Source organism: Perna viridis, chromosome 8 (assembly GCF_037379345.1).
Source record: "Perna viridis isolate PV_CMFRI_1.1 ecotype Kerala chromosome 8, ASM3737934v1, whole genome shotgun sequence".
Lineage (NCBI taxonomy): Eukaryota > Metazoa > Mollusca > Bivalvia > Mytilida > Mytilidae > Perna > Perna viridis.
Genome location: NC_142452.1, coordinates 44,656,961 through 44,683,945, shown reverse-complemented (window position 1 = coordinate 44,683,945; position 26,985 = coordinate 44,656,961). Strand labels below are relative to the sequence as shown.

General features: G+C 32.3%; 2 protein-coding genes and 1 long non-coding RNA gene across 6 annotated transcripts in view; 2 read left to right on the top strand and 1 right to left on the bottom strand.

Moving 5' to 3' along the window:
• Positions 1-194, bottom strand: part of LOC148610674 (V-type proton ATPase subunit C 1-A-like) — a 34,215-nt gene extending 34,021 nt beyond the window's left edge. For both annotated transcript variants that reach the window (XM_088595929.1, XM_088595928.1), the window contains exon 1: positions 106-194. The gene's annotated coding sequence lies outside the window, so the exon portion shown is untranslated. The remainder of the gene's footprint in view (positions 1-105) is intronic.
• Positions 195-2,899: 2,705 nt separating this feature from the next.
• Positions 2,900-26,985, top strand: part of LOC148610672 (dynein axonemal assembly factor 1-like) — a 32,144-nt gene continuing 8,058 nt past the window's right edge. Inside the window, exons 1-12 of one of the 3 annotated variants that reach the window (XM_088595925.1) lie at positions 2,900-3,045; positions 3,523-3,658; positions 4,642-4,735; positions 5,834-5,925; positions 7,134-7,355; positions 8,233-8,399; positions 10,490-10,564; positions 12,575-12,639; positions 13,642-13,727; positions 16,265-16,462; positions 17,213-17,260; positions 19,341-19,360. In XM_088595925.1, the coding sequence (XP_088452051.1) occupies positions 3,550-3,658; positions 4,642-4,735; positions 5,834-5,925; positions 7,134-7,355; positions 8,233-8,399; positions 10,490-10,564; positions 12,575-12,639; positions 13,642-13,727; positions 16,265-16,462; positions 17,213-17,260; positions 19,341-19,360 (1,176 nt within the window). In that variant the 5' untranslated portion in view covers positions 2,900-3,045; positions 3,523-3,549. Of the gene's footprint in view, positions 3,046-3,100; positions 3,259-3,522; positions 3,659-4,641; positions 4,736-5,833; positions 5,926-7,133; positions 7,356-8,232; positions 8,400-10,489; positions 10,565-12,574; positions 12,640-13,641; positions 13,728-16,264; positions 16,463-17,212; positions 17,261-19,340; positions 19,361-26,985 lie in introns of those variants that run through there. The other 2 variants (XM_088595926.1, XM_088595927.1) reach the window with 2 other exon arrangements.
• LOC148610673 (uncharacterized) lies at positions 19,368-25,410 on the top strand. Its single transcript, XR_015924736.1, has 2 exons — positions 19,368-22,069; positions 24,931-25,410. It is a non-coding gene; the product is annotated as an uncharacterized LOC148610673 (long non-coding RNA).

Below are 26,985 nucleotides of genomic sequence, written 5' to 3'. Positions count from 1 at the left end.
TCCTGACACACGAAAGCATGAACCGATAAAAAGTTTATATCTCGGTAAATTGGTAAGTATCAGTTCAGATTTTCATTTACAATAAAAATAACAAAACAAACTTACTACAATACTGTATACAGAAATGCAGTATAACTTCTATTGACTTAAACAATTATACAAAATCAAGTCATTAAGGGATCCTCTGCTCACGTGAGTATTACATATTCGGAATAATGTTATGATTTATTTTATCTATGGAATCCAAGTAAACTCCCGAGAAACAAATGCGAATATGAAAAAAACATGCCGGGTGAAGATAAAAATCCGGATTTCAAGAAACGAAACTTGTGCTGATATTTGTCTCACACCCGTTTCAACCACCCCCTTTTTCTTAATAATCGATATTTTTGTCTGAATTATGTCTTTCGTTAATTGGATAACAAATCCAATGGGTACAAGCTATTCAAGCGGATCCGGTCTATAGTAAATTTTCTTTGATGGAATATGCAATACAATGGTTTTTATAGCAAGCCTAAGTGGACAAAAATGCCTATTTATAAATATATATAAATAGTTATTAATATTTGTGATTCAATTATAAATATTTACAATTGAATAATAATTATTTATAATTAAGGCATTTTTGCACACTTTGGCTTATCATAGGTTTAGAGATGAAATTATAAGCGTTTTATTTCTTATGGCATAGCTGGATCTGCAAAATGTACCACCAAACCTCTTTCAAAACTTTCAACTTCTATACTCACAACTATCGAAGAGGTCCTGCAGTCCTACCACAACACTTGTTACCCCCACAGTGGTGTTAATTCAATGTGGATCCTGAAAAATTCGAAAGATCTATTAAAGACAATCAGTTCAAGACTATTATTTGAATATACATGTAATTGCATTAAAACCTATGATTTTTTTCAATACTGTATACTTCTATTCCCCATATTCAGTTACAATCCCGACTTAAAAACATTATACATCGTTATTTTTTTTCAAAAAAGATGGCACACCTAGATACAAATATATAGTTATTGGTAGAGATTCCTCATACTTTGTAAGAAATAATTCCCAATCATCTTCCAAATATACAGAGGAAGATGTTTACAAAATGCTGGAATTTTTAATCGACAACATATTTGTCCAGTGAGGTGGACGCGTTTTTCAACAAACGGTCGGCATTCAAATGGGAACAAATTGTGCTCCTTTACTTGCTGACCTATTCCTTCACTCTTATGAGGCTGACTTTATAGCTGATCTGATCCGAAAGAAAGAATATCGTTTGGCTAGATCCTTTAATCTCAGTTTCCATTATATAGATGACGTTTTATCTTTAAACAATCCTTAATTTCGGGGATTTTATACATCGCATCTACCCCAAATATCTGGAGATAAAGGATACTACAGATACTGCGAAGTCAGCCTTATATCTCAACCTGCACAGAATACGATGATAAAGGAAAACTATTGACCAGACTTTACGACAAACGTAATGACTATTCATTCAGAATTGTCAACTTTCCTTTCATCTGTGGCAACATCCCTTCAGCATCTGCGTATAGAGTGTTCATATCACGAGTCATACATTATGCCAGAGTTTGCCGAAACTACGCAGACTTTTGTATCGCGCTAAAACTCTAACAAATAGGCTTTTGGAACAGGGCTATGTGGCTACAATATTGAAGTCATCACTACAGAAGTTTTATGGTCGTCATAATGAACTCGTGGATCGTTATGATGTATCCATCAGCATCATGAAAACTGATTTATTCAACGGGTCATAGTTTACCTTTCCTCGTTTGTCTACCCCGGATTTGACTTTTTATGAGCAACTTGGCGGGTGTTTCTAGAAAAGCAGAGGACGCTTTCCCTACCGGTGCACCTGGTCCATGCACCCAATTTTTAGTGGAGTCCGAGTTGCTCATTTGCTTTTGTTACCTTATATATATGATTTTAGTTACTTTATGCATGTTCTTTGTTGTGTATGTCTGTTTTCCTTGTCTGGTCTTCATCCCTGGATTACATTCTTTTGATTACTGCTATAACCTTCTTCCCTTGATTACTCTTACGACCAAGCAGTTCTGAAAGTACTGTCGCGTTTGGGTGGGGGTTCTCTCAAAACACTGGTTGTATTCGTCCAATCAATGGCGCGCCACAGCACCACAGTGGAGATGCGGAGTCTGATATAAATGATCATAAATTACGCGTACGCAGACGACAATTTAGATTCGGAGACCAAGAAACCATACCGGACATCTTCTATATAAATTATTTATATGGCAAATGCCCGGTATGGTTCCTTGATCTCCGTATCTGAATTGTCGTCCGCGTACGCGTAATTTATACCAGGCATCAAAGGTATATAATATAACCGTATATATATAGTGATCGAGGACGCAGTATGGTTTCTTGGTCTCCGAATCTAAATTATCGTCTGCGTACGCGTAATTTATGATCATTTATATCAGACTCCGCATATATATATAACAGCCCCCTCCCCCAAAAAAGAACAAAAAAAAAAAAAAACCAAAAAAAAAAACCAAAAAAAAAAAAAACCAAAAAAAAACCGACAACTCTGTCCAAAAGCAAACAAATCAAACAAGCGAAAAATACACTGGCTGACCATCTTTGTATCTGCTACTGATAAGTGAGAAGGAACTTCTATCGTAGGCCGAAAGTTTACTGCATGATTATGCTTGGATGTTTGTGGCTCTCTGTTCTCTAAAATAAGCCCTTCCAGTTTTTTATTGTTTCACTGGAGAACATACAAAACAAAAAATAAAAACAACGCAAGGTCTAAAATTAGATTGATATTTGTAGCCTTGCATTTGCTGCGTGCACTACAGCTGTATATAGTCCAACTGTGGCCACTGGGCCGACTTGTCCTGATGCAAATTAGGATTATCGCCCTTGTAACTATGCTGCCATATTGTTTATTTACATCGAGCGCGCATGTTCTGACAGGAGGTAGAATTGATTGAAGATTGAGATAGGAACATACCGTGTTTCAAGCCAATCAAGATAAACTTAAAATAATCAAACGTTTTGTTGTAAGTAAGTAATTTTTATTTATAGAAAATATAAACATAACATCTCAAGACTCAGGAGCTTTACAGAACATACGACTTGTGACTTGTCTGGATTTTTTTAGTTTCGTTCTCTTGTTGTGTATCTTCCCCAAGAAAGAAGAACTTATAAAGATAGGCACAGATATATCTTTTATTCCTGAAAACAATTATTTATAGCTGGTAAACAAATGAATTCCAGGTGAGCTATTCAAGCCCCTATTGTTTCATTTCAAGCAAACTATGCAAACTAGCAAATATATTTTTTACAATTACATGTATAAAAAATTTTCACAACCATGAGCATTGAAGTATTTGTTTCATGTTTGTTAATTCATTCAAAGTTTATCATACATGTTTAGAGATAAAGTCAAAATGATAAGAATATGTTTATTATGTGTAAGCACAAATTAAAAAAAAAACCAATAGTATCCACTGTTAGAAAAAGTATTTATTTTTTTTCCAGGAATTGTATGAAAAAATTGCAATAGAAATGCCTTTAATTGAGGAAATTGTGGAAGATAGTTTTGACAAAGTTGTTAAGGAGGATCCAGTAAAGATCGAAATTATAGAAGATAATGCCAATACTAATAATACAACTTGTAAGTACATGTCTTTGTTTATAAAGTGAAATTATTGATTTTTTATTTATACTACTGCAAACAAATTGAATAGAACATACCATCAAAGGAAGGCTTGTATTTGTGTTTGGGCTATTGAATGACCAGTTAGGAGCCAGTATTTTGAGAGGACCAAACAAGCCTTCTCATGTCCAGACAACAACTGAAAATAAAAGATAATGGATCTTTTATCTCAGATTGTATTTTTGTTCTTTCTGGTGGGGGAGTTTGGAGCTAATAAATTAGGGACCAGAACCAAGAACATTTCTGACTCCTGGGTTGTTACATTGGAACAAAATATTCTGTGTGGTAAAAATTAGCAATGTGCCATTCACATAACAGGAACTGCCAGTTTTCTAAATGGACAGCCTCTTACAGCTTATTTATCATGCATTTCACATTTCCATTTCAAGAAACCTATTAAGTGTTTTAGGTAAAGGAACATACATGTAACTCATCCAAGGACTGCATATAAAGATGAATGGTGAGCATTTATGTATTGTGTCCTCACTAAAGTTCTATCATTGTAAGATGCTCTTGTTCATGGAATACAGTTATAGTCTGTAGATACATCATATGGAATATAGTTCATGGCATATACATGTCGTCTGTAGACATGTCATATACATGTAGAATATTGTCATATGTTCATGGCATATAATCTGTAGACACGTTATAAAGAATATTGCCATATTGATCATGGCGTATAGTCTGTAGGCATGTCATATACATGTACATGTAGAATATTTTCATATCATTCATTGCATATAATCTGTAGACACATCATACAGATTATTACCTTATATATAATCCAGTTTACCTATTCCTCCAGACAGGTTCCAAAAATACAAATTTAAGCATACACATATATTGCTTGTGGACCTTTCAAAACAATTTATGTTCATTTGGTACTTTGATCTTCATCTTTCACTCTGTGCACTTGATGTAATTTGGTTTTTTTTCAGACCAAGAGAAAGGAAACCAATCTAAAAATGAGGATAACAAAACAACCAATGAGAAAAACATTGTCACTGAAAAGAAAATGGATGATTGGCCAAGGTATATATGGTGCTTTAGTTTTTACATGTGTATATACATTTACATGATCATGTAGATAATCACACAGTATTTTCAATGGCAGATTTTTACTATACACAATATTGGATCTGATTTATATCTAACTTGGTGATTTTAAAATAAAAAGAATCCAAAACACCAAATTAGCATAACAACTTATGTATGGAGAAAATGTCAATGGACCTTTTTATTATGAACTCATTACTCTTGTGACGGTCCTTCAACTCAATATTTTGGTACAATTTTAACACTTTTTCCTCACACCTTACAAAATAAATAAAAAACACTAGTTTCACAAAATTTGGGAAAAATTGATTTATATCTATTCATATGTTTAATCTAACTGTGTTGTCATAATTAACTATTTTGTATACATATTTTAAAAGATCATCATATTATGAGTCAGATAGAACATCAGGGGCTGATCCACACACTTTGAAAAGGAGGAGTTCCTAGGAAAAAGGGGGTTGATAGGACATGTTTTATCAATTGATGACAAGTTTCTAAAAAATTAGGTGGGTGCCAACCCTCTGAACCCCCCATCCCCACCCCTGGATCCGCCACTGAACTTTTCCACCATTTTGTTGCTCTATGAAGATTAGTTTAACCAAGACATACATGTGCCTTTGAAAATAAGTACAGACCAGATAATATAATGTGCCAAGATTAGTTAATTTGCATCAGTCTATAAAGGGTCGTAAAAACTGTAATAATGAAAGTTTTATTAAATTTTACAAGTAACATTGACAGCACTTTTTAGGACCTAAAATGTATAAATTATTGAAAATTTAAAGATGTTGGAACATGTACTCTAATGTTCAATGTTGATTTAAGTAGAAATAACTAGTGTAAAAGTACTATTGTTTGTGGGCTACCAAATTTCGTGGTTTTCGTGGGTAGGTCAAACCACGAAATTTGGTTCCCAATAAAAAGGAGCTTTCCATTGATGTGAATACCAAAAACCTCATATGCACGGTTTGAAGAATCCATGCACTTTAGTCTTGTTTTTCTTCCCTTATCCACAAAAATTGATATCCACAAATTAAGATACTTTCACAGTATTTTGTTATTTATTTGCAGACTAACAAAAGCTTTCTTGAAACAGCACTGCAAAGAAATGAAGCTTTATTTAACTCCACATCTAAATGATGTGTTGTATCTACATTATAAAGGTTAGAGTTAATTTTAGTTTAAACTCAGAAAGAATTTACCAAATGTTCCCAGTGTAAAAATTTCAGTAATTCATACTGTGATATAAATTCAGTAATTTCACTCTCGTACAATATGACTATTAATCCACTGCTCACAAAATTTTAATTCATGTTGATTTATCAATTGGTTATCCTGAATAACTAAAACATGATCACTCATGCAAAGAATGCATTAAGATTTAATTGGTACCTGAGGAACAAGTTCCACACACACATTATATCTAGGTGTTCTTTGGCAATTGAGACCATCTTTTTGGTTATTCACTCTTTCAAATTAATTATCCTATTATGATTATATGTATCTATCTAGTTGAAAAGCTAAAAAATAAAGTTTTTTCCAATTTAAGCTCACCTACAGGAGGCTAAATTGCCAGACCCTACTCATCCCCCCTTTTATCTTGTGGCAATCAAAATTTGTCGACCCTATTATTCTTGTGTCCCATCCTTTTTTTTTCATTTCATCATCATTTCATGTTCATTTTATCATCCCTTTCATGTTCAAAATTCATTTTCTAACATTACAAATTCCTGATTTAGTAATCAAAAATTGATTTTTTTAATATTGAAAAGGTGTTTTTGCGATATAAGAAACCTAATTTGTAATATTAGAAAATGAATTTGTAATATTTTAAAAATCATTTTTTAATATTAGAAAATACTCATTTTTGTCCACTTTGGCTTGCCATACAAAACTCAATAATAGTCTATGAAGCTGTGAGGACAACAATTGACTGTTTTTGTATTGGTTCATTGCCAAATTGTTTAGATGACTCTGTTTAGGAGTTATTGCCTCTTTTATGTGTTTATTAGTATATTTAAAACTTTTTTTTTCTATTATTTTAAATCAGTAAATGTAAGAGAACATATTGAAGGAGTTGTTGTCCCTTTCTATCAAATGGATGCACTTTTTGTCTAACATCCTAATACTGATTACAATTGAAGAGGAAAGTTTAAGGTTTTCTTGCAAATTACCAGAGCTACATTTTATTCAACAGAATTACAGTCGTTTTCTGATTTGTAGAAGTTATTGCGTTGTTTATCTGTCAAATGTTTAACAGTTCTGCTATTTTTGTATATATCAGTTTTGTGTAAGAGATGTGCTTGTTATGAAAAAGATTAATAGAGGGTTTGTCTTTTCATGAAATCAATATTTGGTTAATATTTTGCAGGGATTTTCCAGATAGAATGTTTAGAGGAGTATACAGGATTAAGATGCCTGTGGTTAGAATGTAATGGTATCAGAAAAATAGAAAATCTTGATCACAATATAGAGTTGCGATGTCTGTATCTTCAACAGAATCTTATAACAGAGATAGAAAATCTGGAGCCTCTTATACACCTAGATGCACTTAATCTAAGCAACAACAGAATCAAGAAGATAAATAATTTAAGTAAGTTTTTCATGTATACAATTTTTTATGTTGCAGTCCATGATACAACTCATTTTTTCCATTAGCTAAATTTAGCAAGTACTGAAAATTTACACTTGTTAACAACAACATCTTTAAGCCTTCAGTGTGGAATACAATTCACACTTTAAGCCTTCAATTTACACAATTCAAGCCTTCAACATGGAATACAAATCATACTTTAAACGACATGGAATAAGACACACACTCCAATTTTGAACTTGTAACCTGTATTTGAAAGTACTATAATATAGGATCAAATACAAGTTCTTATTACATTTGTACGCTTAAAATGGAAATGTCAACTTCTGGCAATTGATCCCTTGAAAAATAAAATAAACAACATTCAGTTATTCATAATGTTATCTTATTCAACTTATTCAATCAATTCAGGGTTTGAAAACAAAACTAGGAGTTAAACTAATTTTATTCACAAACTGTTTGCAAAATAATGGGTTTTTGGAATCTATAAAACATCAAAAAATAAAGTAGACTTCATTTTGAAACATTTTATAAGGAAAATGTTGTGTTTGTACAGACAATGATGATTAATGTGTAGCCAGTAGTAGAACAAAGTTAAATATTGATATTTTTATGTAATTTACAGCCCACCATATGTTATCTCTATAACAACTAGAACTAATGAAGGCCTATGTGTTTACAATGCAGAACAAAATACAATATAGTAATTGTGTCACAACAGAAATAAAAAAAAATAAGTTGGACCAATGACTGAATGTTTTAAAACGCTACAATTTCTTAATATGTTATTAAATGAACTTGAATTTTGTCAAATTAGGGAGCACCTGTCTCATGGTATTCTAGATTTACATTTGTATGCTTTGTTTTTTTTTTACAGCTTGTTTACCAAAGATTAACTCCCTTTATATATCACATAACAGAATTTCTGATTTGGGTGATATAGAACATTTAGCTGATTGTGATTCACTTAGTGTGGTCGACCTGTCTCATAATAAACTAGATGATCCTGAAGTACTGGACATATTTGCTTCTATGAAAAACCTGGTAGGTAAAAGATAAATAAGGGTAACATCAAAATTACTGAACACTAAGCTGATTCACTAATCAAGACAAGTCCAAAATAAATCTGGCAAAATAGATATTACACCACCAGAGCAGCTGGTACCACAATGGTCCTGACTTGGAACAGCTCTCAGTCTTTCACTTCAAACTGTTATAATAACACCATGTTTTTATACAACCCTAAAAGTTTTTGTAATGATGTCGTGGTGTTGTTGCCGTTGTTGGTAGACACTTGGTGTCCAGACATTCCCCTGAGTATTGTATAAATGTATAGATCTTTAGGAAAGGCTGGAATTGCAAACTGTTTTGAAATGAGGGGCAAGAAAGGATTAGAACCAGCATTGTCCTGAAATCTGAACAATGACTATCACTAAAGGAAGGCAAGGCAAGGGTTAATTTTAGGGATGGTTATTTGAAATGTTTAGAAGGAGATGTAAAAAAGGGGCCAGACATGAGCAGTTTCATACTACTAGTGAATTGTACCACGAGGGGCCATACCATAGAAGGAAAGAGTAATCAAGGGAACCAAGGTTATAGCTAGGAAGCTAGGGATTAGTATTTGGGGTAGTGACTTGAAGTTTTCAGGATATATGGCCCAAACATGGGGCAAAAACAAACTTTTTTTCTGATGTACAGACAAATCCTGTTAACTCAATAAAATGTATATGGATCTCTTTTAAATGGTACTGCAATGTACTTTACCCCCAAAGGAAGACTGGCTTGACTTTGGTGGGTTGTTACTGGAACCATTTAGGAATAGGGAACATAGAAAATGCCACTTCCATAGAGTTTTAGTTTCATTTTCTTGACCGGAACTTCTGATGTTTGGAAATCTGAAGACTGATCTGCATGTACAATGCAATTGTTTATTTCTGGGAACATTCCATTGCAATGCTAAATGTATTTTATGTTTTTTCTTGACACTTTTATCATGTAAAAATTAACATTTGTCATTTTCTATCGGTATTTTTATAGGAAAAAATGTTTTGCTTTTAATACTAAACTCTACAGTCTGTAAATGAAAAATCTCCATACATTTAAATGGTCGTCTAGGACCCATTCTTGTGGAACCACAGAGGCACATGAAGAGACTTATATTCCCTATTCTAGTCAAGTTTTTGTTGTGTGTTTAATGTTTAAACCCAACTGACTTGATCAAACTGCAGAGCTGTTTTGAGCTTGAACCGTTTGCTTATGGATACTTGTCACAATGTACAGGGTGCAACCTCCAGGACCACACCAAGCTGGGCATTGTATTTAGAAACCTGTACATTGTATGGAACACCATATACCTTGTGTGTTATACAATGTTTGATGTACAAAATATGATTCCTCATGTACCATATATGATAGCCCTTTCTTTTCATAATCATTAATTACCAACAATGCAATATTTTGTTTACAAATGGAAAACAGAAATATAAAAACTATTTTTTTGTTGTAAAACTAATCACATTTGCAGTTGTCCTTTTCATATTAAATATCTTTATTAAGTATTTTGTTTCACTTTATCAATGGCACATGTAAAAAATCAAAATAAATCATAAAAAAAAATATCCAAATAGTTGAAAGAGGACTTTACTAATAGCAGTTCTCTTTATTTACAGCTTTCTGTAAAAAAAATAAAAAAAAGCTTCATTGTATAAATCCTAATTGTGGGTGGTTCAAATTAGTGCTGGTCTTAGGTCCTGTATTTGTTCAAATTAGTACTTCTCTATGTCCTGTACCCACAGTGTCTGATGCAGGACCCTTAAAATACAAAATATATCATTTACTTATGTCCTGTATCTGCAATGTCTGATGCAGGACCCTTAAAATACAAAATATATCATTTACTTATGTCCTGGACCAATAATCTTTAGGGACCTTCACTTTCTTTTATAGGACCTTTTTATTTAGGAGGCAAAAAACTCCCAGAAGTATTTTTTGCTCTAAAAAGAGAATTAGCACCTCTATATTACACTTTCTGTATTTGCTATCCTTCTGAAATTTCTGTTTGGAGACTGAGTTTAGATGAGTTACCTAGATGGATGCAGAAAATTTGTGTTAAAAGTGATAATTCTTATTTTCAGAGAGTGCTTAACTTGATGGGAAACACAGTCATCAGAAATATCAAGAACTATAGGAAAAACTTTATAGTCAGATGTGTAAGTATTGTACAATTTATTGCTTTTGTGAAAATAAAAAAGACTTAATGTTACTGAATTTAACAGTTTATAGTTAAAAAGTTACTGATTTTTATACTATTATATGGTACATATTATATGGTACATTTGTATAATGATTTTTAAAATGTGGTTGCTGATTATCTCTTGCAGATATGTCACACTTTAGTGCCCTTTGGGTATAAACAAAATACTGTATTTTTGAAAAAGGAATAAATCTATCAAAAAAAAATTAAATAAAATAATTTAAAAAAAAGTGAATATCAGAAGCTTTATTCTGATATCATATGTTATTTGAGTAATCATCTAAAACTAGACAATACATCAACCTTTTTTTGGCAAAATGAATAAAAAATACTAAAAAAAAACAACCAACTGGAATTTTCTATTCACTTCTGTTTTTTTTTTAACCTCAGCTTTAACTACCATTGTTGTCACCATGGTAACAGGATGATTACAGTCTAAGTGGTATCAATTCATGAAAATGGCAACTATAACTTGTGGAGTGAAAAAAGAAATACTATTTACCAACATTTTTTTTCTCTATGAGGGCCTGGAACCACACATTTTTAGCTCACTTGGCATCCGTCGTCGTCGTCAATGTCGTCGTCATGGACAAATTTAAAAAAATCTTCTCCTCTGAAACTACTGGACTGACAAGTTTTAAACTTAGCATGATTGTTTTTTAGGGTGTTCTGCACAAAATGACCATTGGGATTTTCAATTCATGAAAAAACATGGCCACTGTTACTAAAAATAGAACATAGGGTTCAGATTGCAGTTTTTTGCAAATAACTCAAAAACCGTTGCCTTTAGCAAATTTCTGGCACAGGTAAAATTGTTCAGCATCATGAGATGGACCTTGGCCAAAATTTTCAAAATGATTGGTCAACTGATGTCGGAGTTATGGCTCCTGAAAGAGTTTTTTTGCATTTTTCGCATGTGCAACTGAAAATCTTCTCAAAATCCATTGCACAGAATTTAATGAAAGTTGGCATTTATGTTACTTAGGGTATTCCACACAAAATGACTGTTGGGATTGTTTATTCATGAAAAAACATGGTAGTTATTATTAAAAATAAAACATAGGGGTCAGATGGCAGTTTTTTGCAAATAACTCAATAACCGTTGCCTTTAGCAAATTTCTGGCATGGGTAAAATTTGTGCAGCATCACGAGATGGACCAATGCCAAAATTTTCAAAATGATTGGTCAACTGATGTAGGAGTTATGGCTCCTGAAGGAGTTTTTTTGCATTTTTCGCATGTGCAACTTGGAAAATCTTCTTCTCAAAATCCATTGCACAGAATTCAATGAATGTTGGCATATATGTTCGTTAGGGTACCCCATACAAATTGAGTGTTGGGATGGTTAATTCCTGAAAAAACATGGCCGTCATTACTAAAAATAGAACATAGGGGTCAGATGGTAGTTTTTTGCAAATAACTCCAAAACCGTTGCCTTTACCAAATTTCTGGCAACTGGTAAAATTGTTAAGCTGCTCATGAGAAGGACCTATGCCAAATTTTTCAAAACCATTGATTGATAATGTAGGAGTTACGACCTCTGAAACTGTTTTTTTGTTGTTTTTTTTCCACATGTACAACTTTGAAAATCTTCTTCTCTAAAACCATTTAAGATCATTGCATGAATATAATGAATGAATGTATTGTGCTTAAAATGACTGTTGTGACATTTAATCCGTGAATAGATATGGCTGCCTATACTAAAAATGGAACTTAGGGGTCATAAGACAGGCTTTTGAAAAAAATTCAAAAATTGTTGCCGTTAGCAAAATTATGGTTCAGGTCATGAATATGCATTTCCTGCATTTGACAATTTAGTTGATTTTTACTTAGCCTGTCTCATTCCTCAAGTTTTTCAAATAAGCAAATGGTTGACCAGATGAGCAATTCAGGCTCTCTTGAGCCTCTAGTTTATCTTGCCTTAAACTGATAAACTTATATGAAGAATAATACTTGTTGTTTTTCAGAAAAACTTGAACTATTTGGATGACAGGCCAGTGTTCCCAAAGGACAGAGCTTGTGCTATGGCTTGGTTAGTGTTAATCAAACTGTAAACTAATTTGATAAGGGCCATATTGCCCTATAGTGATCAGCCTGTCCCTCTATATGTCTGTTACAAATTGTACCAGGTTTATAACTTTTTTTTATACACTTATACTTACTGTTTTACCCATGTTTCTGTGTTTCTGTAACCCTTTATTTCCATCAGAGTTTTCTCAGCAACTACTTGTCATAGTGGCTTGAAATTTTAACATGTTCTTGTAGGTATGCCATATGGTGGTCATTGTGTTTTATGTTCATTGTTATTCTTTTTATTTTTTTTCTATAGATATGGTCAATTTTCATCTTTTATGAACAGTTTCTCTTCATTTGTTTTGGGGCCTTTTACAACTCACTTAAGGGAATGGGTTTTGCCCATCATTGAAGACTGTATGGTGACCTGCAGAACTTTTATTGTTTGTTACTTGGGATTTGGTGGATGACTCTCTCATTGGCAATCATACCACATCTTCTATTTTTATACTTCTTTTCATTCATGGGTCACAGTTGATAACCATACATTTATATGAGTTTTTGGATGACTCCTAAAATATAGACACTTGATATACATTCAATACTTTTGTGTTGTATGATGGGTCTTAATGAAATTTTAGCACATAATTTCATGCCATAATGAAGGGGTGAATGGTTGAGATTGATCATGAGGCATTAATCTCTCATCTTGTAACAGTTTTGTAAAGTGTGACCTCACAAGCCAGTCAAATTTTGACTTTTAGGGTAGGGCATTTGTGTTTTTGTGTAAGGCAAGGGGATACCCATTTGATTCTGAAGGAAATGATGGACTGGCATTTTTTTTTTTTTTGAAAATAAATGTCTTGGTCTTGAAAAAAATGGAAATAGATATTCTGGCCTTCACTACCTGAAAACAAAACAAAAAAATATTTTTCTGTAAAGTATAATAATAAAAAAAATAACTTAGCCATTTGGCATTTGAAAATTAATTTTCTGATTTACAATTTTTTTATCGCCACAGGGCAGAGGGTGGTGTTGAAGCAGAAAAAGCAGAGAGAGAAAGATGGAGTAACAAAGAGAAACAGAAAATTAATGAAAGTGTTGAAGGTAAATATTTTGTATTAATGCAAGTTTAATTGAGAAAAATGGCATTGACACAAAATTACATACTGAAATTATATCCCTGATTTTCAACAGATAGATTTTGATAATGATGGCTGACAACCTGTCTGTCTGCTTTTTCATTACAGTGTTCTCTGCAACAACATATAAATCACAGCCATTTGATATTTAGATAGAAGATTTATTTTCGGTATTACACATTCATGACTTTGTTGGATTTAGTTTCAGACAATTTCCTGATGACTTTAAATTTTGACCTTATGGTTACTGAATGTGGGAGTAGGGGGTATCCTTTAGTGAGCTTTGTTCACAATTTTTTTTTAGTTGAAAACACATTTTTATTCCCCTAACAAACCAGATTTGGGAAAATAAGAATCATCATATCTATCTCTCTGTCTTGTTTGTCTGGCCACAACGCCTCCTTAATGGCTCAATTTTTTTATTGAAATTTATTAAGAAGGTTTGCATCATGATCTTATACAAAGATAATCATAATTACGAGTTTAAAATGTTGAAACCTTGTAATCACAATTCCTGCTGAACAGAATAGATTTTTATGGTACCTGTACAACTTATCAGTAATGTCCTGATCTGAAACATAATTCTAATATGATGTCTTCATATCGTCAAACAGTATACGTTGCTACAACCCCACCTTTAGCACCTTCACACTGTCTCTTTTCTTTCGAGACAAAACACTCATTTAAAAACGTTTACACGATGATTTAACAGCTGAGAGGTTATCTAATTGAAATCAATTATATAGATACACACGTTTAACACATAGGATGATATAAATATAAGAATTTAATCCAACTTCCAAACGGAACATAATAAATTGAAATAATCAAATTTAAATGCTGTACCCATGTTAAAATGAGTACAAATTTGTCCCCTCCATGAATTATTTCTTGAACGACTCCAAATCGTTCTGTTTGAAGTAATGTATTCAGGAAATGACGTATGCAGAGTTGATTGTTTAAGCACAGCATGTGTTATACGAAGTTATATATTGTCAGAAATATAAAAACCTAAGGCTGCATTATCAAGAAAGGAACCTCAATATTTGAACGCGAATAGGGCCATACCTCAAAGGCAAAGCCAAAAACCATATTAAGAATGTTGAAGATCATATGAAGATGTGCAGAAAAAATATGCATGAAGGAATATAAATATTGTTGGCTGACTCCAAATGGAGATAATCTAATTTAAGAGTTTAACATTTACTGTGGTTTCATTTTCATTCTTTGGGTACTTATTTTCGTGGTTTTCGAGGGTAGAGTTGAACCATGAAATTAAGGTTTCAACAAACAATAATTACATGTACTCATTTTTTCTCAGTATTGGTCAAGTGACATGATAAAGAAGCAAAAACGAGCAGTCAACATCCTGTCACTCTTAATTAGACTGAATATCAATTGTTTTATAGCCAGTTCCACCTTGGGGCTTCCCATGCTATCTATTATCAGTAAACTGAAAATAAATCATAAGAGTGACATTTGATATTCTTGGCTTTTCTATATTCAATGCTTTTTCATCAATCAAAAATTATCTCAGTAAATTATTTTATGATACAAAATATTCTAATGCAAGTTGACTTACTACATTTATAATATATGTTAATAAATGTGTAATTTCATATAAGCACGGTTATAGGTTTGAGGTCAGTCATATTGATCGAGACAGTCTTATTGGTCCCGAGGCATCGCCAAGGGCCAATACGGCTGTCAAGGCCAATATGATTGACCAAAACCTGTAACAGGGCTAATATAAAATTACATATTTATTGACAGTTTTATTAATCAACTCAACTAGATGATTTGTATAACAGTTGTTTTCGTGTTTTACCAAGAACATGTAGGTTTATTTGCATTAATCTTAAATTAGTCTTAAATATCCGTTTTGTATTAAATGGATGATTTGTTTGTGTTTCTGCACCTGTTAGTCCTGGTGATTAAAGTTCATGAAATCAAATTCTAACTCAAAATGGCAGTGTCAAACGACCGGAAGTTATGATGCCGTATTGGCCCTGTATATATGTCCAGTTTGAATTCATATCAATTGGTCATATCTTGACATATCTCAACGCATTTTGGGTAGTTGGTTTATAATAATATATACAAATAAATGGTCACAGCAAATTTGAAAAAAATATCTCTAATAGGGGCCCATGATTTTAATATTTCATTTTCTCTATTGTGCTTTTTCGCAACAAAGAGCTCTAAACTATGAATATTTGTAACCTTAATTTTTACCCAGTTATATGTGGGCATTTTTCCTCCAATAACATTTAAAAACATTATTTTTGGCCATTACCAAAAGTAAATTCAATAAACAACTTTTCTGAGGAACTCCAGGGAAAAACCGTTTCAATTTCAAATCAACATATGCATTCTTTAGACAATCTAACAATGTTTTAAGGAAATGTTTAGTTACTGAACATCCAAAAAATAAATGGTCAACAGATTCAATCGTACAGAAGAGTTAATACATATAAATAGACCAAGCTTGTATTATTGTAGCATTGTCCAAAATACGAAAGCAGTCAGTTAAAGAGAAAATAGAGAAAGAAATGAGAGACAGGGGAGAGGAGGGAGAAGTAGATGTGGATAGTGTTGATTGGCTTACTGGTTCCTACAAACTCAAATCAGAGGTTGAAGAAATACCAGTCATAACTGGGAAATCACATGAGGAAGAAAAGGGATTATTCTCAAACAAACGTAAGATTAAATTTATCACTCATTAATTCAGCTTGCAGGCTATTACTAAGTAGCCAGAGAGATAGCCTTTGGTCCATAATGTTCTATCTGAATATGAAAAAACAATCATTGAAGTCTCTACTTAACACAAAAAATCAGTCAAATGATATAATGATGCCACTGTTGTTTTTATTTTGTTATTCATAGAAAATTGATTTCCTAATATTAACTTAAGTATAAGTGTACGGATCTCTTTGACATTGTACCACAAGCTTCCATATCACAAATGAAAGACTCAGATTATTTTTAAAGTTATTGGCCTAGCTATTTAGCTTTACCTTTTGTAAAAGTTTTGATAAGAAGTTAAAGACACATGTGTAGATATTATAGATTTTTACTTGAGGTAAGCTGGTGAGAGGATGGTTATCACACTGTCACAGTGAGTTCCTTTAATTCTTATAAGCCCTCAAGGTGTATGAGATAAGTTGTCAGGTCTTCGTGGTGGTAGAATTATTTTGTACTTGCCCTAAAAAGTCATGTATAGATTACTTTATAGGATCTAGAACATTTTATCCATCTTGTGAAAGCACAGTGGAAAAGTAGCTCGTTAAATAAGTTGCTTCTCATAAAAAAAAACGCATTTCTTTGTATCCAAGTTTATCTAATGTTGTCATTAAACAATTTTTTTTTTCATTTTGGACACAACAAATAAAAGCCAGCTAGTTTGAACAAATTCATGTTTTGTAACAGTAAATAGTTGTTTACTTGCAGAGAATATAACAAATGATGACACAACAAGAATCTTCATAACTGAAACAGGTAAGACTTTCAAGTGTCATACTTAATAGTGATATTAGGAATAAAAAATATCTTTTTTGTCAATAGTTCAAAATATAATAGAAATATATTTGAAATCACAGTGTGTAATAGTAACAGAACAATCAGTTTTTGTGGTAATTCATGAACTGTTTTTGATAGTAATGATAGTATACGTTTGTTGAAAGTACATGAAGGGAACATTAAATTAATTACTCTGAGGTACTTATACCTGAGGCAACAGAATAATATACTTTTTGCCAAAAGCACAGTCACCAAATGTTTTTTACACTAAACAAACGTTTCCTTCATAACACTTCTTTCCAAGAGAGCAAAATTTATGACCAGAATTGTTGATTGTTGTCTGATCACACTTGATCAGATTTTAATTTTGTTCAGAGATAAACCCCAACAACATTTGAACTTAGATACACGAATGACAATCCGATGGAAAAAAGTATGTGTAGGGCACTAATGCCCTGGTCAATGGTAAAAACTGTTGACTGGGTAAACAGAACAAGCAAAGCAAAAACATAAATATGTCAATGTTGTAATTATTTCAAGGTATAAACTGAAATGTTCTTGAAAATTTTGCATGCTTTATAATTCATTTTTTGTTTTTTAATAAGTGAAAAGATAATTTTTCATTCACATTCATATATTAAAAAACACATATGCAAAGGAAATGGTTTTTTTGAAATCATTCCTTTAGGAGCAAGATTTTTCCAAAATCTGGAACCCCCCTAGCTATTGGCTGTAAATGTGTCTTTGTTTGGTTTGTTAAGTCAACTTGAATGACAGTGAAAGTCACTGTGAGGTTGAACCTCTTGTGACCTTGTCGACCTTGACAAACCAATACAGTTCATTAGTTTTTGTGTTTTTGATCCTTCAGGATCAAAATACCTAATCTCACCGGTCTATCACTGGAATTTATATAGTCCAAATATAATTCCTTTTATATCAATCAATATATATAAGTAAATATGTTTCTTGCATTTTTTTCTGTTCAATAATATTCTGTTATTATATGCAAATAAAAGTAAGATCTTCATATATCAACTCAAGATTTTAGGGACTCCTTTTTGGCCTTGAAATATATGTAGTAATAAATTTACGTTTAGGGAATTTATTTCTTGCAGTAATGTGTCTGGAAGGATTAAATGTGTTTAATATGTTTATTTTAACACACTTATAAGTCAAATTATCCATTGATACTTTACCATTTATAAACAAGAAGTGAAGAGCAGTGATTTTAACCAAGTAAAATTGGCGGGAAAATTCAAATTGATGAAAGTGTCTAGATTTTGATAATCTTGTTAAGGAAATTATTTTCTTAAGCTGTTATTGGTTTTATTTAAGTATTATTGTTATGTAGGATAAATACTCTCTTAATATAGCTTTTTAATGTAAATGCACATTAACTTTTGGGCATGTGAAAATTCTTAATCCAATCCCCAAAATCGGTACTAGTTGGCTTAATCCAAGGCGTCGCTACAATAAAACAACGGTTGAGACGATTAGCACGTGGTATTAAAGATTGACAAATATAGCGTGAAAATAGTAAAAAAAAAGACATTTATTGTTGATACATACTTCATGACTGTCCTGTATTGAGTTATTATTAATTGAAGTCTATATAAAATAGTATTATCAATTTACAAATACAAATTAAAATATAAAAAAATATGTCAAACTTATCTATCTGCTTAAAAACACTTTTTTTAAAGTGATATCACTTAAATTACTTAAATCAAAGTGTATTGGGGTCTATTGATCTTTGACCCCGCCTGTTTAATGTATAATAGCAGAAAACTGTACCGTTTTTCACTTTGATAAGTACGAAATTAAAAAAAAATACATTGATTTACATATCTTTCCATTGATATATTATATAGCCATATACCTTTTAGGTGCATGTAACTCGAAAATTACAGCACTATTTCAAATCTGTCCGCAGCACAAATATGAAGACTGATAAAAATGTATTCGTTCGCTTTTTTTATTGTACCTTGAAAACTATCGAAAATGCCTGAATTTTATATGGATTGGCACTTAATGACATCTCTTTTTTTATATTTTTTAGTTAAAACTGGTGATTTAGAGGCAAGTATAAAATGTTAAATTTAATTATGTTTTATTATTATACCCTTTGTTCTACTCATTTATTATATCAATTTATTATCACTTACGTACTTGTTTTCCGTTCATCGAAGTTCAGATTTAAACATTAAGCTTACTGATTATATCAGTTTTATACGTACCATGTGAAGTCAATCATGTTATACTGCCGTAGTCACAGACTAATGTCTTCATAATTCTTATTAAGATTTTAATGTTAAGTTTTCTAATAGCGTCGATTGGATATGAACCACTTGTAAATCAATTTGGTATTTGGTAACATTACTACATCATAGTATATCTCTTCAAATAGCCACAAACGAGCCGTTGTGTTTGGATCCTTTCTCCTTTATTCGTTGCCTATTTGGTTAAATATCAGCTACTTATTCATGACGTCTTTAATCTCTACTTTTCTTTTTTAGCGAGCACCGCGAAGCGGGGTGATCTCTACGGTTATTACGTGTCCTTTCTAAATTTCCCTTAAGGTTCCCCAATATATTATATTATAACAAAAAAAAGCCATGTCCCGGAAGTAACAAAAAGTGACTGTCCTTACAGAGAAAATTCATCATTTCCTTCAATCAAATAAAAAAAAATATAGCTTAAGATTACGTTTCAGTAAAAATAAACTAATCATTCCTGATAGTTTTCAGGTCTTTAACTTTTTTTAACTTATTTAAAGAAGTGAATGAGATGTAAAAAACTTCGGAAAACACGTGCATGTATGTATGTGTATCTCCGCTGTTTCACTGTTGCTGTTGTCAAGAACCTAACCCGCCTTGGAAAAAAAATGTAACTCCGATTGTATTATTCAAATCGAAGCATAGCTTTTCTAAGATAGGAAAGGCAATTATTTTCTTGTTTGCAGGAGTCAGTTGCTTCTGAATTTTGTTTACGTCACATGATATGTGTAAAACAGTCCCACCATTCGTGGAGAACTGTAATTTTTCCGTAATCTGTACAAATCTGACCGGCTAAAACTGAAAAAAGACGCTTTTAATAAAAATTGTAAAGTATGGCGAAGTGTTACATAGCTATTGACTATTTAAAAGGCGAAGGGACAAGGGGGATGGTAAAAATTATTTCATAGTCACTCGTTTTGAGCAGTTAAAAATTAGCTCCTTGCACACTCATTGAAAAAAAAATCCCCATTATTTAACAAGACAGATTTTCAAGTAAAAATATTGATTTCGCTTGCCTTTGAAATTTAAATAGAAATATTGCACTTGCGAAACAAAAGTTTTCGTCCGACCCCACCCTTTTTCATTTTTGCAGTTTTTTATTATTTTGACGAATCTCGCACAGACAGTACACGTGTGGTAAAGCTCTCGGTGCTCGCTGATTTAGGCAATGCCTACTCCATTTTAAAATAACTGGTACCATATTCCTTTTTTCAATTTACCAACTTTCTTAGATGTAATGTAATGCATGTGGAGATATATCTGTGATCTTAAATTAACATATAGTAGAGAAACTCCCTGGATGAAAAAAAAAGGTTCATATGTCCATTATTGGAATTCAAGTCTGATTGGTTAGTTTTAAGGTTGTACAAGTAAATTGGTGATTATTGTCATTAAAACAAAAAAGCCATGGTAACATACTAAAAAAATATTACTGAGATTTAGTACAAACCAGGGGCCTTCCCAAAACTTGCAGCCAAATACTGTGTTTTATAAAATATCAGGCTCTTAGAAATTTATTCTGCCGAGTGCACATAGCATAACCAACATCGTCTCATAGAACATCTTTATTCAACAATGATAGCGGTAAAAAGCTACAAAAGAAAAAGGAACACATTCTAAGTTCACTATTCTAACTAAAATGAAAAGAAAAATACAATAAACACAAAAACAAGAAAAAAACATATGATTAAACATCAGATCTATCAAGTAGATATCCCTCAAATATAGCATAGAGACACGTGTTTCGACAATAAATAACGTAGAAAAAATTACCAAGGTGACACTTTTGGCTTTCCGTACATTTTCTAAACGAAAAAAGCGAGGAGAGGTATAAAACCAAAAATTTCAAAATAAATCTCGGTTAAGGGGTAATTAAGGTTGCAAAAATCAATAATTAGGTTTGGGTAAGTGAAATATGGAATAATAACGCAAAAAATATAATTCATAATCAAAAACCATAAATAGTACCACAGGGCGCTCCATACATTTTACATAAACACATCTCTTAAATTGACCTTCTGGGGCGTATCCTATATAAAAAATAGGCTTATAACAATGCTTAATACATAAATATTGTAAACTAATAATAAAATTTAACTTGCATCATAGATTTAAACGAATTGTTGATTGTTTATGTCCACGTGGTTTGTTAACATGAGGAAACTTATTATCGGGGAATGAAACATCTATAATAGAAATCGAACAGACCTCAAATAATTATTGCTAAAGATAGAAAATGTTTAGAATTGAAAAATAAATTGTTACCCGGTAACAGAACAAAACTAGCACAAGATAATAGCATGATGCCATGGAGGAGGTGGAAAAAGAGTAAAAAAAATATTCTTTTTCTGACAATTTTAGTTCCTATACACGGTGGATATCCGTTACGGATACTTTTCGGTCAATTTACGTTCCGTCATTTCTTTTTGCACAAGGAACGGACTTTTGATGCACAAATGGACGTGCCATCGCCGGGTAGTGATGTTAATTCGAACAAAGGAAACTACCAGAGGTATAGTTTTTTTTATTTTTATTGCACTACGGAACACTGTTATATCTTGAGCATTAAAACTGATTGAGTTCATTTTTTTTTACTAAAAAGGAAATAAGATTTTCTTGCAAGACAATGATGCTTGTCAGTCCTCAAAGTGATCCCGGCTTCCTCAATTTTGTAAATTATAGAAAATACTTAATTAAAGGTGACGCAATTGCAAACTTATTTAAATAAAAACACAATAATGATGCCAAAAACGAACAATTGAAATAAGAAGATATTGTGATACGATGAAAACTTGAAGAAAATAAGTTTGGCAGGGGAACGGACTCTTTTCGATCGATGAAATATTCAGATATTATGGAACAGGAATCTATCCGATTTTTCCAGCAACGGATTTTTAGATTAATTGCATTTTAAAAGAGCAATAACGGCTCAAATCACACTTAATTAATGAAAAATATCACTTCTTTTGGTACAGAAATTATAGAGAGGAAATTTGGATTGTACGGCAAGCCAATCAAGACAAAAAGGATATTTCCTTAAAATAAAGTATCATAAATTAAAAATATTAATATTTTGGTCATAGAAAATCTCATTTTATATTAGAAAACCTTTTCTTAATATAAGAAAATCATTTTTTAATATTAAAGATTATTTTTTTAATATAAAGAAGCATTTTCTAATATTAAAATTTTCATTTTTAATATTAATAAAAAAGAAGAAAATAACATTACAAATTTATATTTTTTGATATTACAAAATCATTTCTTAATATTAAAAATGACTTTAATCATTTTTATCTCGCCTGCGACGAAAGCGAGACAAAGGTATGCTGATTCTGGCGTCGTCGGCGGCGTTCACAATTGTTAAGTTTTTTTTTCTCCAATCCGTTTAGCATCAAGTACTTGTGCTAGGTCAATGATACTTGGTAGGAAAATACTTTAGGATAATACAGTTTTGTAAAAATCTAATATTAGAAATTAATTTCTATGATAGTAAATTAGCCTTTTTGTCAATTATTCCTTGCCATAGGATCATGCTTAGTAAAAAATATATTGGTATGAACAATTTGCATTGCATAGTCAGAGACCGTTAAGAATGTGATTATGATGTTGAGAAAAAAAACGAAGTTGCAATAAATTAAACAATATATGACTTTTTATTAGCTTACCTGGTCCAAAGGACCAGTGTGAGCTATTGTCATCACTATGCGTCCGTCGTCGTGGGCGTAAACTTTTTTAAAGATCTTCTCCTCTGAAACTGCTAAAGGGATTGATTCCAAAGTTGACACAGATGTACCTTAGGGTATCTTTTATTAAAATTGTGTTTTATTTTTTGATACGTCAAAAAACATGGCCGCTGTTACTAAAATTAGAACATAAGGTAAATCACATATTTTGGCCTATAACTCAAAAACTATGATAGATAGAAAAATCCGAAACATCTTAGGGTCTTCAGAATTAAAAGCTCTAAAAAAACCAAAATCACATGTAATTTACATAATCAAAATCAATGCGGCAATAGAACGATTATTTTCAACATTTTATGGCCGATAGGATGTATAATCTTTAATTTTCTTTATTGAAAATTCATTAATTACTGGTAGGTCCGGTCGACAGGCATATTAGGGACATACAAGTTTACAAATATCTCGTCGCGGAGAGTTACTATTCCGCCAAGGCGAGTTACTATGTACTATCTTGCCGCGGCGAGTCATTATCTTGTCACAGCGAGGTATTATCTTGACACGGCGAGTTACGAACTCGTCACGGTGAGTTATTATCTTGCCACGGCGAGGTACAATCTTGTCGCGGTGAATTACATGGGATCTAGGATTTTTCCATTAGGGGTTTGAGCATTCGGTGAGGAGTCTGGGAATGGATTGAGGTGACTGAGGACCGCTTAAATTCCCCAAAGGTCCATGGCAGCGCTCTGGTAAGGGGCGAGGGGGGCGGGCGGAAGCTCCTGGGATTTCAGGATTTAAAGGCTGTTTTTGATAGGTTAGTCATTTTTGGTAAATAAAAAATCCGCGCTATGTATACATTAAACTATTCATCAAACGATCAGGTTAATAATAACTCGCAGCGACGAGATAGTAACTTGCCGTGGCGAGATGATATTTTTATGCATGACCCTAATACGCCTCCGTACAGGAATGATTTTAAAGTCCTCATGAAAAAATATAAATGCGGGTTGTTTTGGAAATAATTAACAAAATGTCAGCACGGTAATTTTGCTTAATTTTTGTTTGCGGTCATGATACTCCAGACTTACTAAAATTATGTAAAAAAAATATTTACAAAAGAATAAGCTATGAAATTTATTGTTTTTTTTTTCTATAATCATTGTAATCATTGTTTGATTTTGCTCTCCTTCGGGGCGCCTTGATTCAGATTGGCAAATACAGTTTATTCTATTCTATTCCATTCTATATACAATTTACAAAGGAATAAGCTAGGACATATACACATAATAATATGTACTTCCTCGCTGAAATGAGGAATCGTAAAGATTCCTATTCCTGAAGCATTAAAATCCGTTCCCTCTTCAAATAGACAGAAATCATCTTATTTCTCACAATAGTTGCTTATTTTTCTTGAACTTTAGTGTTGAAATGTGGAAGAGTCGTATAGTTAGATATGGAGTGTGTTTTTGTTTCACCATATTTGATTAAACCAAAAAAATCGAATGTAGAATATATTCAGTGCCAGATTTTGAGGTACGATATGAATGTTAAAAAAGCTTGCCGTGAAAAAACCCGAAAATACACACTTAAAATTTAAATACTATTTATGCTCAAAATATTCAAAAGTTCCGTGGAATATCTGAAAAAATTGATATTCGAATAAATTTTTTAATATTTTGAGTTTTTTTAGCAGGTTGGTGTCACTTACCTCGTGTAACGCTGAAAATGAAGAAAAAGAAATGACGTAACGTAAATTGACCGAAAAGTATCCGTAACGGATATCCACCGTGCTATAGTTCGTGCGAAATAGGTATTTTGATAACCAGCCAACTGATGCTTAGAAGAGAACCTAATACGGCAGGTGACTGAAACATTCCGGATAACTTTCTTAATTCTTGAAAATGAAACTTGTTTACTATGACATATATTACATCTGTCTGTGTATAAATGCATTTAATCAACATATCTACTACCAAATTTCAACTTTTAATTATAAGTTTTACAAAATTAGACCGTATGAACGTAAGGTGCGAAACAGTGCGCCTAAATATTACTGTATAGTGCACCCTAGGGTCATTTGACACCTTTTATCAAAGTGCAACACACAAATCTGAACGGATCGTTTGCGGTGTTTGTCCTGAGGTAGTGAAAATAAAATAATATGAGTTGATTCATTCAATGCACAAAAATGATATATAAGTGGTTGCAAGACAATAACGGAGTTTCCAACATGTATAAAAAGTTACTGATATATAGTCAATGATTTAGAAATATTTTGACATGATTATATACAGCAGATTTTAATATTCCAAACAATGTTTTAACATCAGTGATTGCATCATACCATCTTAAAATTGCATTTTATGAGTAATACCTCAAGTTTTCTGAAAATCTCTGATAAAGGGCTAGCACTGAGTCCTGTAGCTCAATTTTAAACATGGATAATAGCAATAGTTTAACAATTTATCATCGATATCGATTGGATAGAATTACAATGGGCGTGATTGTTCTTCGATAAGCCGTTTTTGTACGAAGATTTGTTCTATATTTGTCCGATTTTTTTTTTTTTTCGCCGATAATTTATTTACGAAGGTAATTAAGTTACGATTTTTTTTATCCTGAAGCATTTAATATATATATATATGGAAATGTAAGAATGTAGGTTTTAAAGAAGAACAGAAAGCTCAAACTTTACATTATCATTTTAATCGTCATAATTATGATTAAAATGCCATGTTTTAACTTGTCATATTTGATCATTTCATTATATTTTGATCTAGAAGGGGTTGCAGGGAGTTGGCATACTCTTGACAAAAAATGGCAGATAATGTCCTAGCACCCCACCTTTTTCCGAGGAAAACTCCATACGCAGGTGCTGAAGGGATGTTGCCACAGATGAAAGGAAAGTTGACAATTATGAATGAAAAGTCATCAAGTTTGTCGTAAAATTTGTCGGTAGTATTCCTTTATTATGGATCTCTAAGTGTAGGTCAAGATATGAAGCTGACCTTACAGTGTCTGTAGTATCCTTTATCTCAAGTTCTTTTGGGTAGATGCGGTGTATCAAATCTCCCATACTAGAATTGCTTAAAGGTAATACGTCATCTAATACCGGAAACTGAGATGAAAGGATCTAGCTAAACTACATGTTTTCTTTTGGATTAGATCAGCTATAAAGTAAGCCTCAGAAGAGTGAAGAAATAGGTAAAGGAGAAACAAATCAAATTGAAATGGTCTTGTACGATGCATTGTTGTTTTTATCCGATGAGGACTTGTTTTCATCTGATCGGTTCTTGTTTTTATCTGATGGGATGCTTTTATGGGCCGCATTTTATTGATTATCGGTAATTTGAGCAAAATGCCTTTAATGTGTACTTGCTGATAATGCTTGCATCGGCAAAATGACTTAATACAAAGAATTATCAAGTCAGTTTGCTGTCAGCATGCCCGAATTACCCGCGTACAGTTCCCATTTTGGGGAGGCCAATGAATTTACGTTTTACTATGACGTTGCAACAACCGGGAAATTTATACTTGCAACGGTTATTGGTAAACAATAGTTAACGCATACAAAAGAAAATACGGTACATGTGCAACAGTACTACAAATCCTGAAATGGTATAATAATCAAATTAATACGGTATACTTTTTCTTCAGCCACAGTAGAGGTTTGCTGCTTTCTTACATGTACATGCAAATCGTCTGCTCTAGCGCTGGACAAAAATAATGTGGAAAAACCATGATG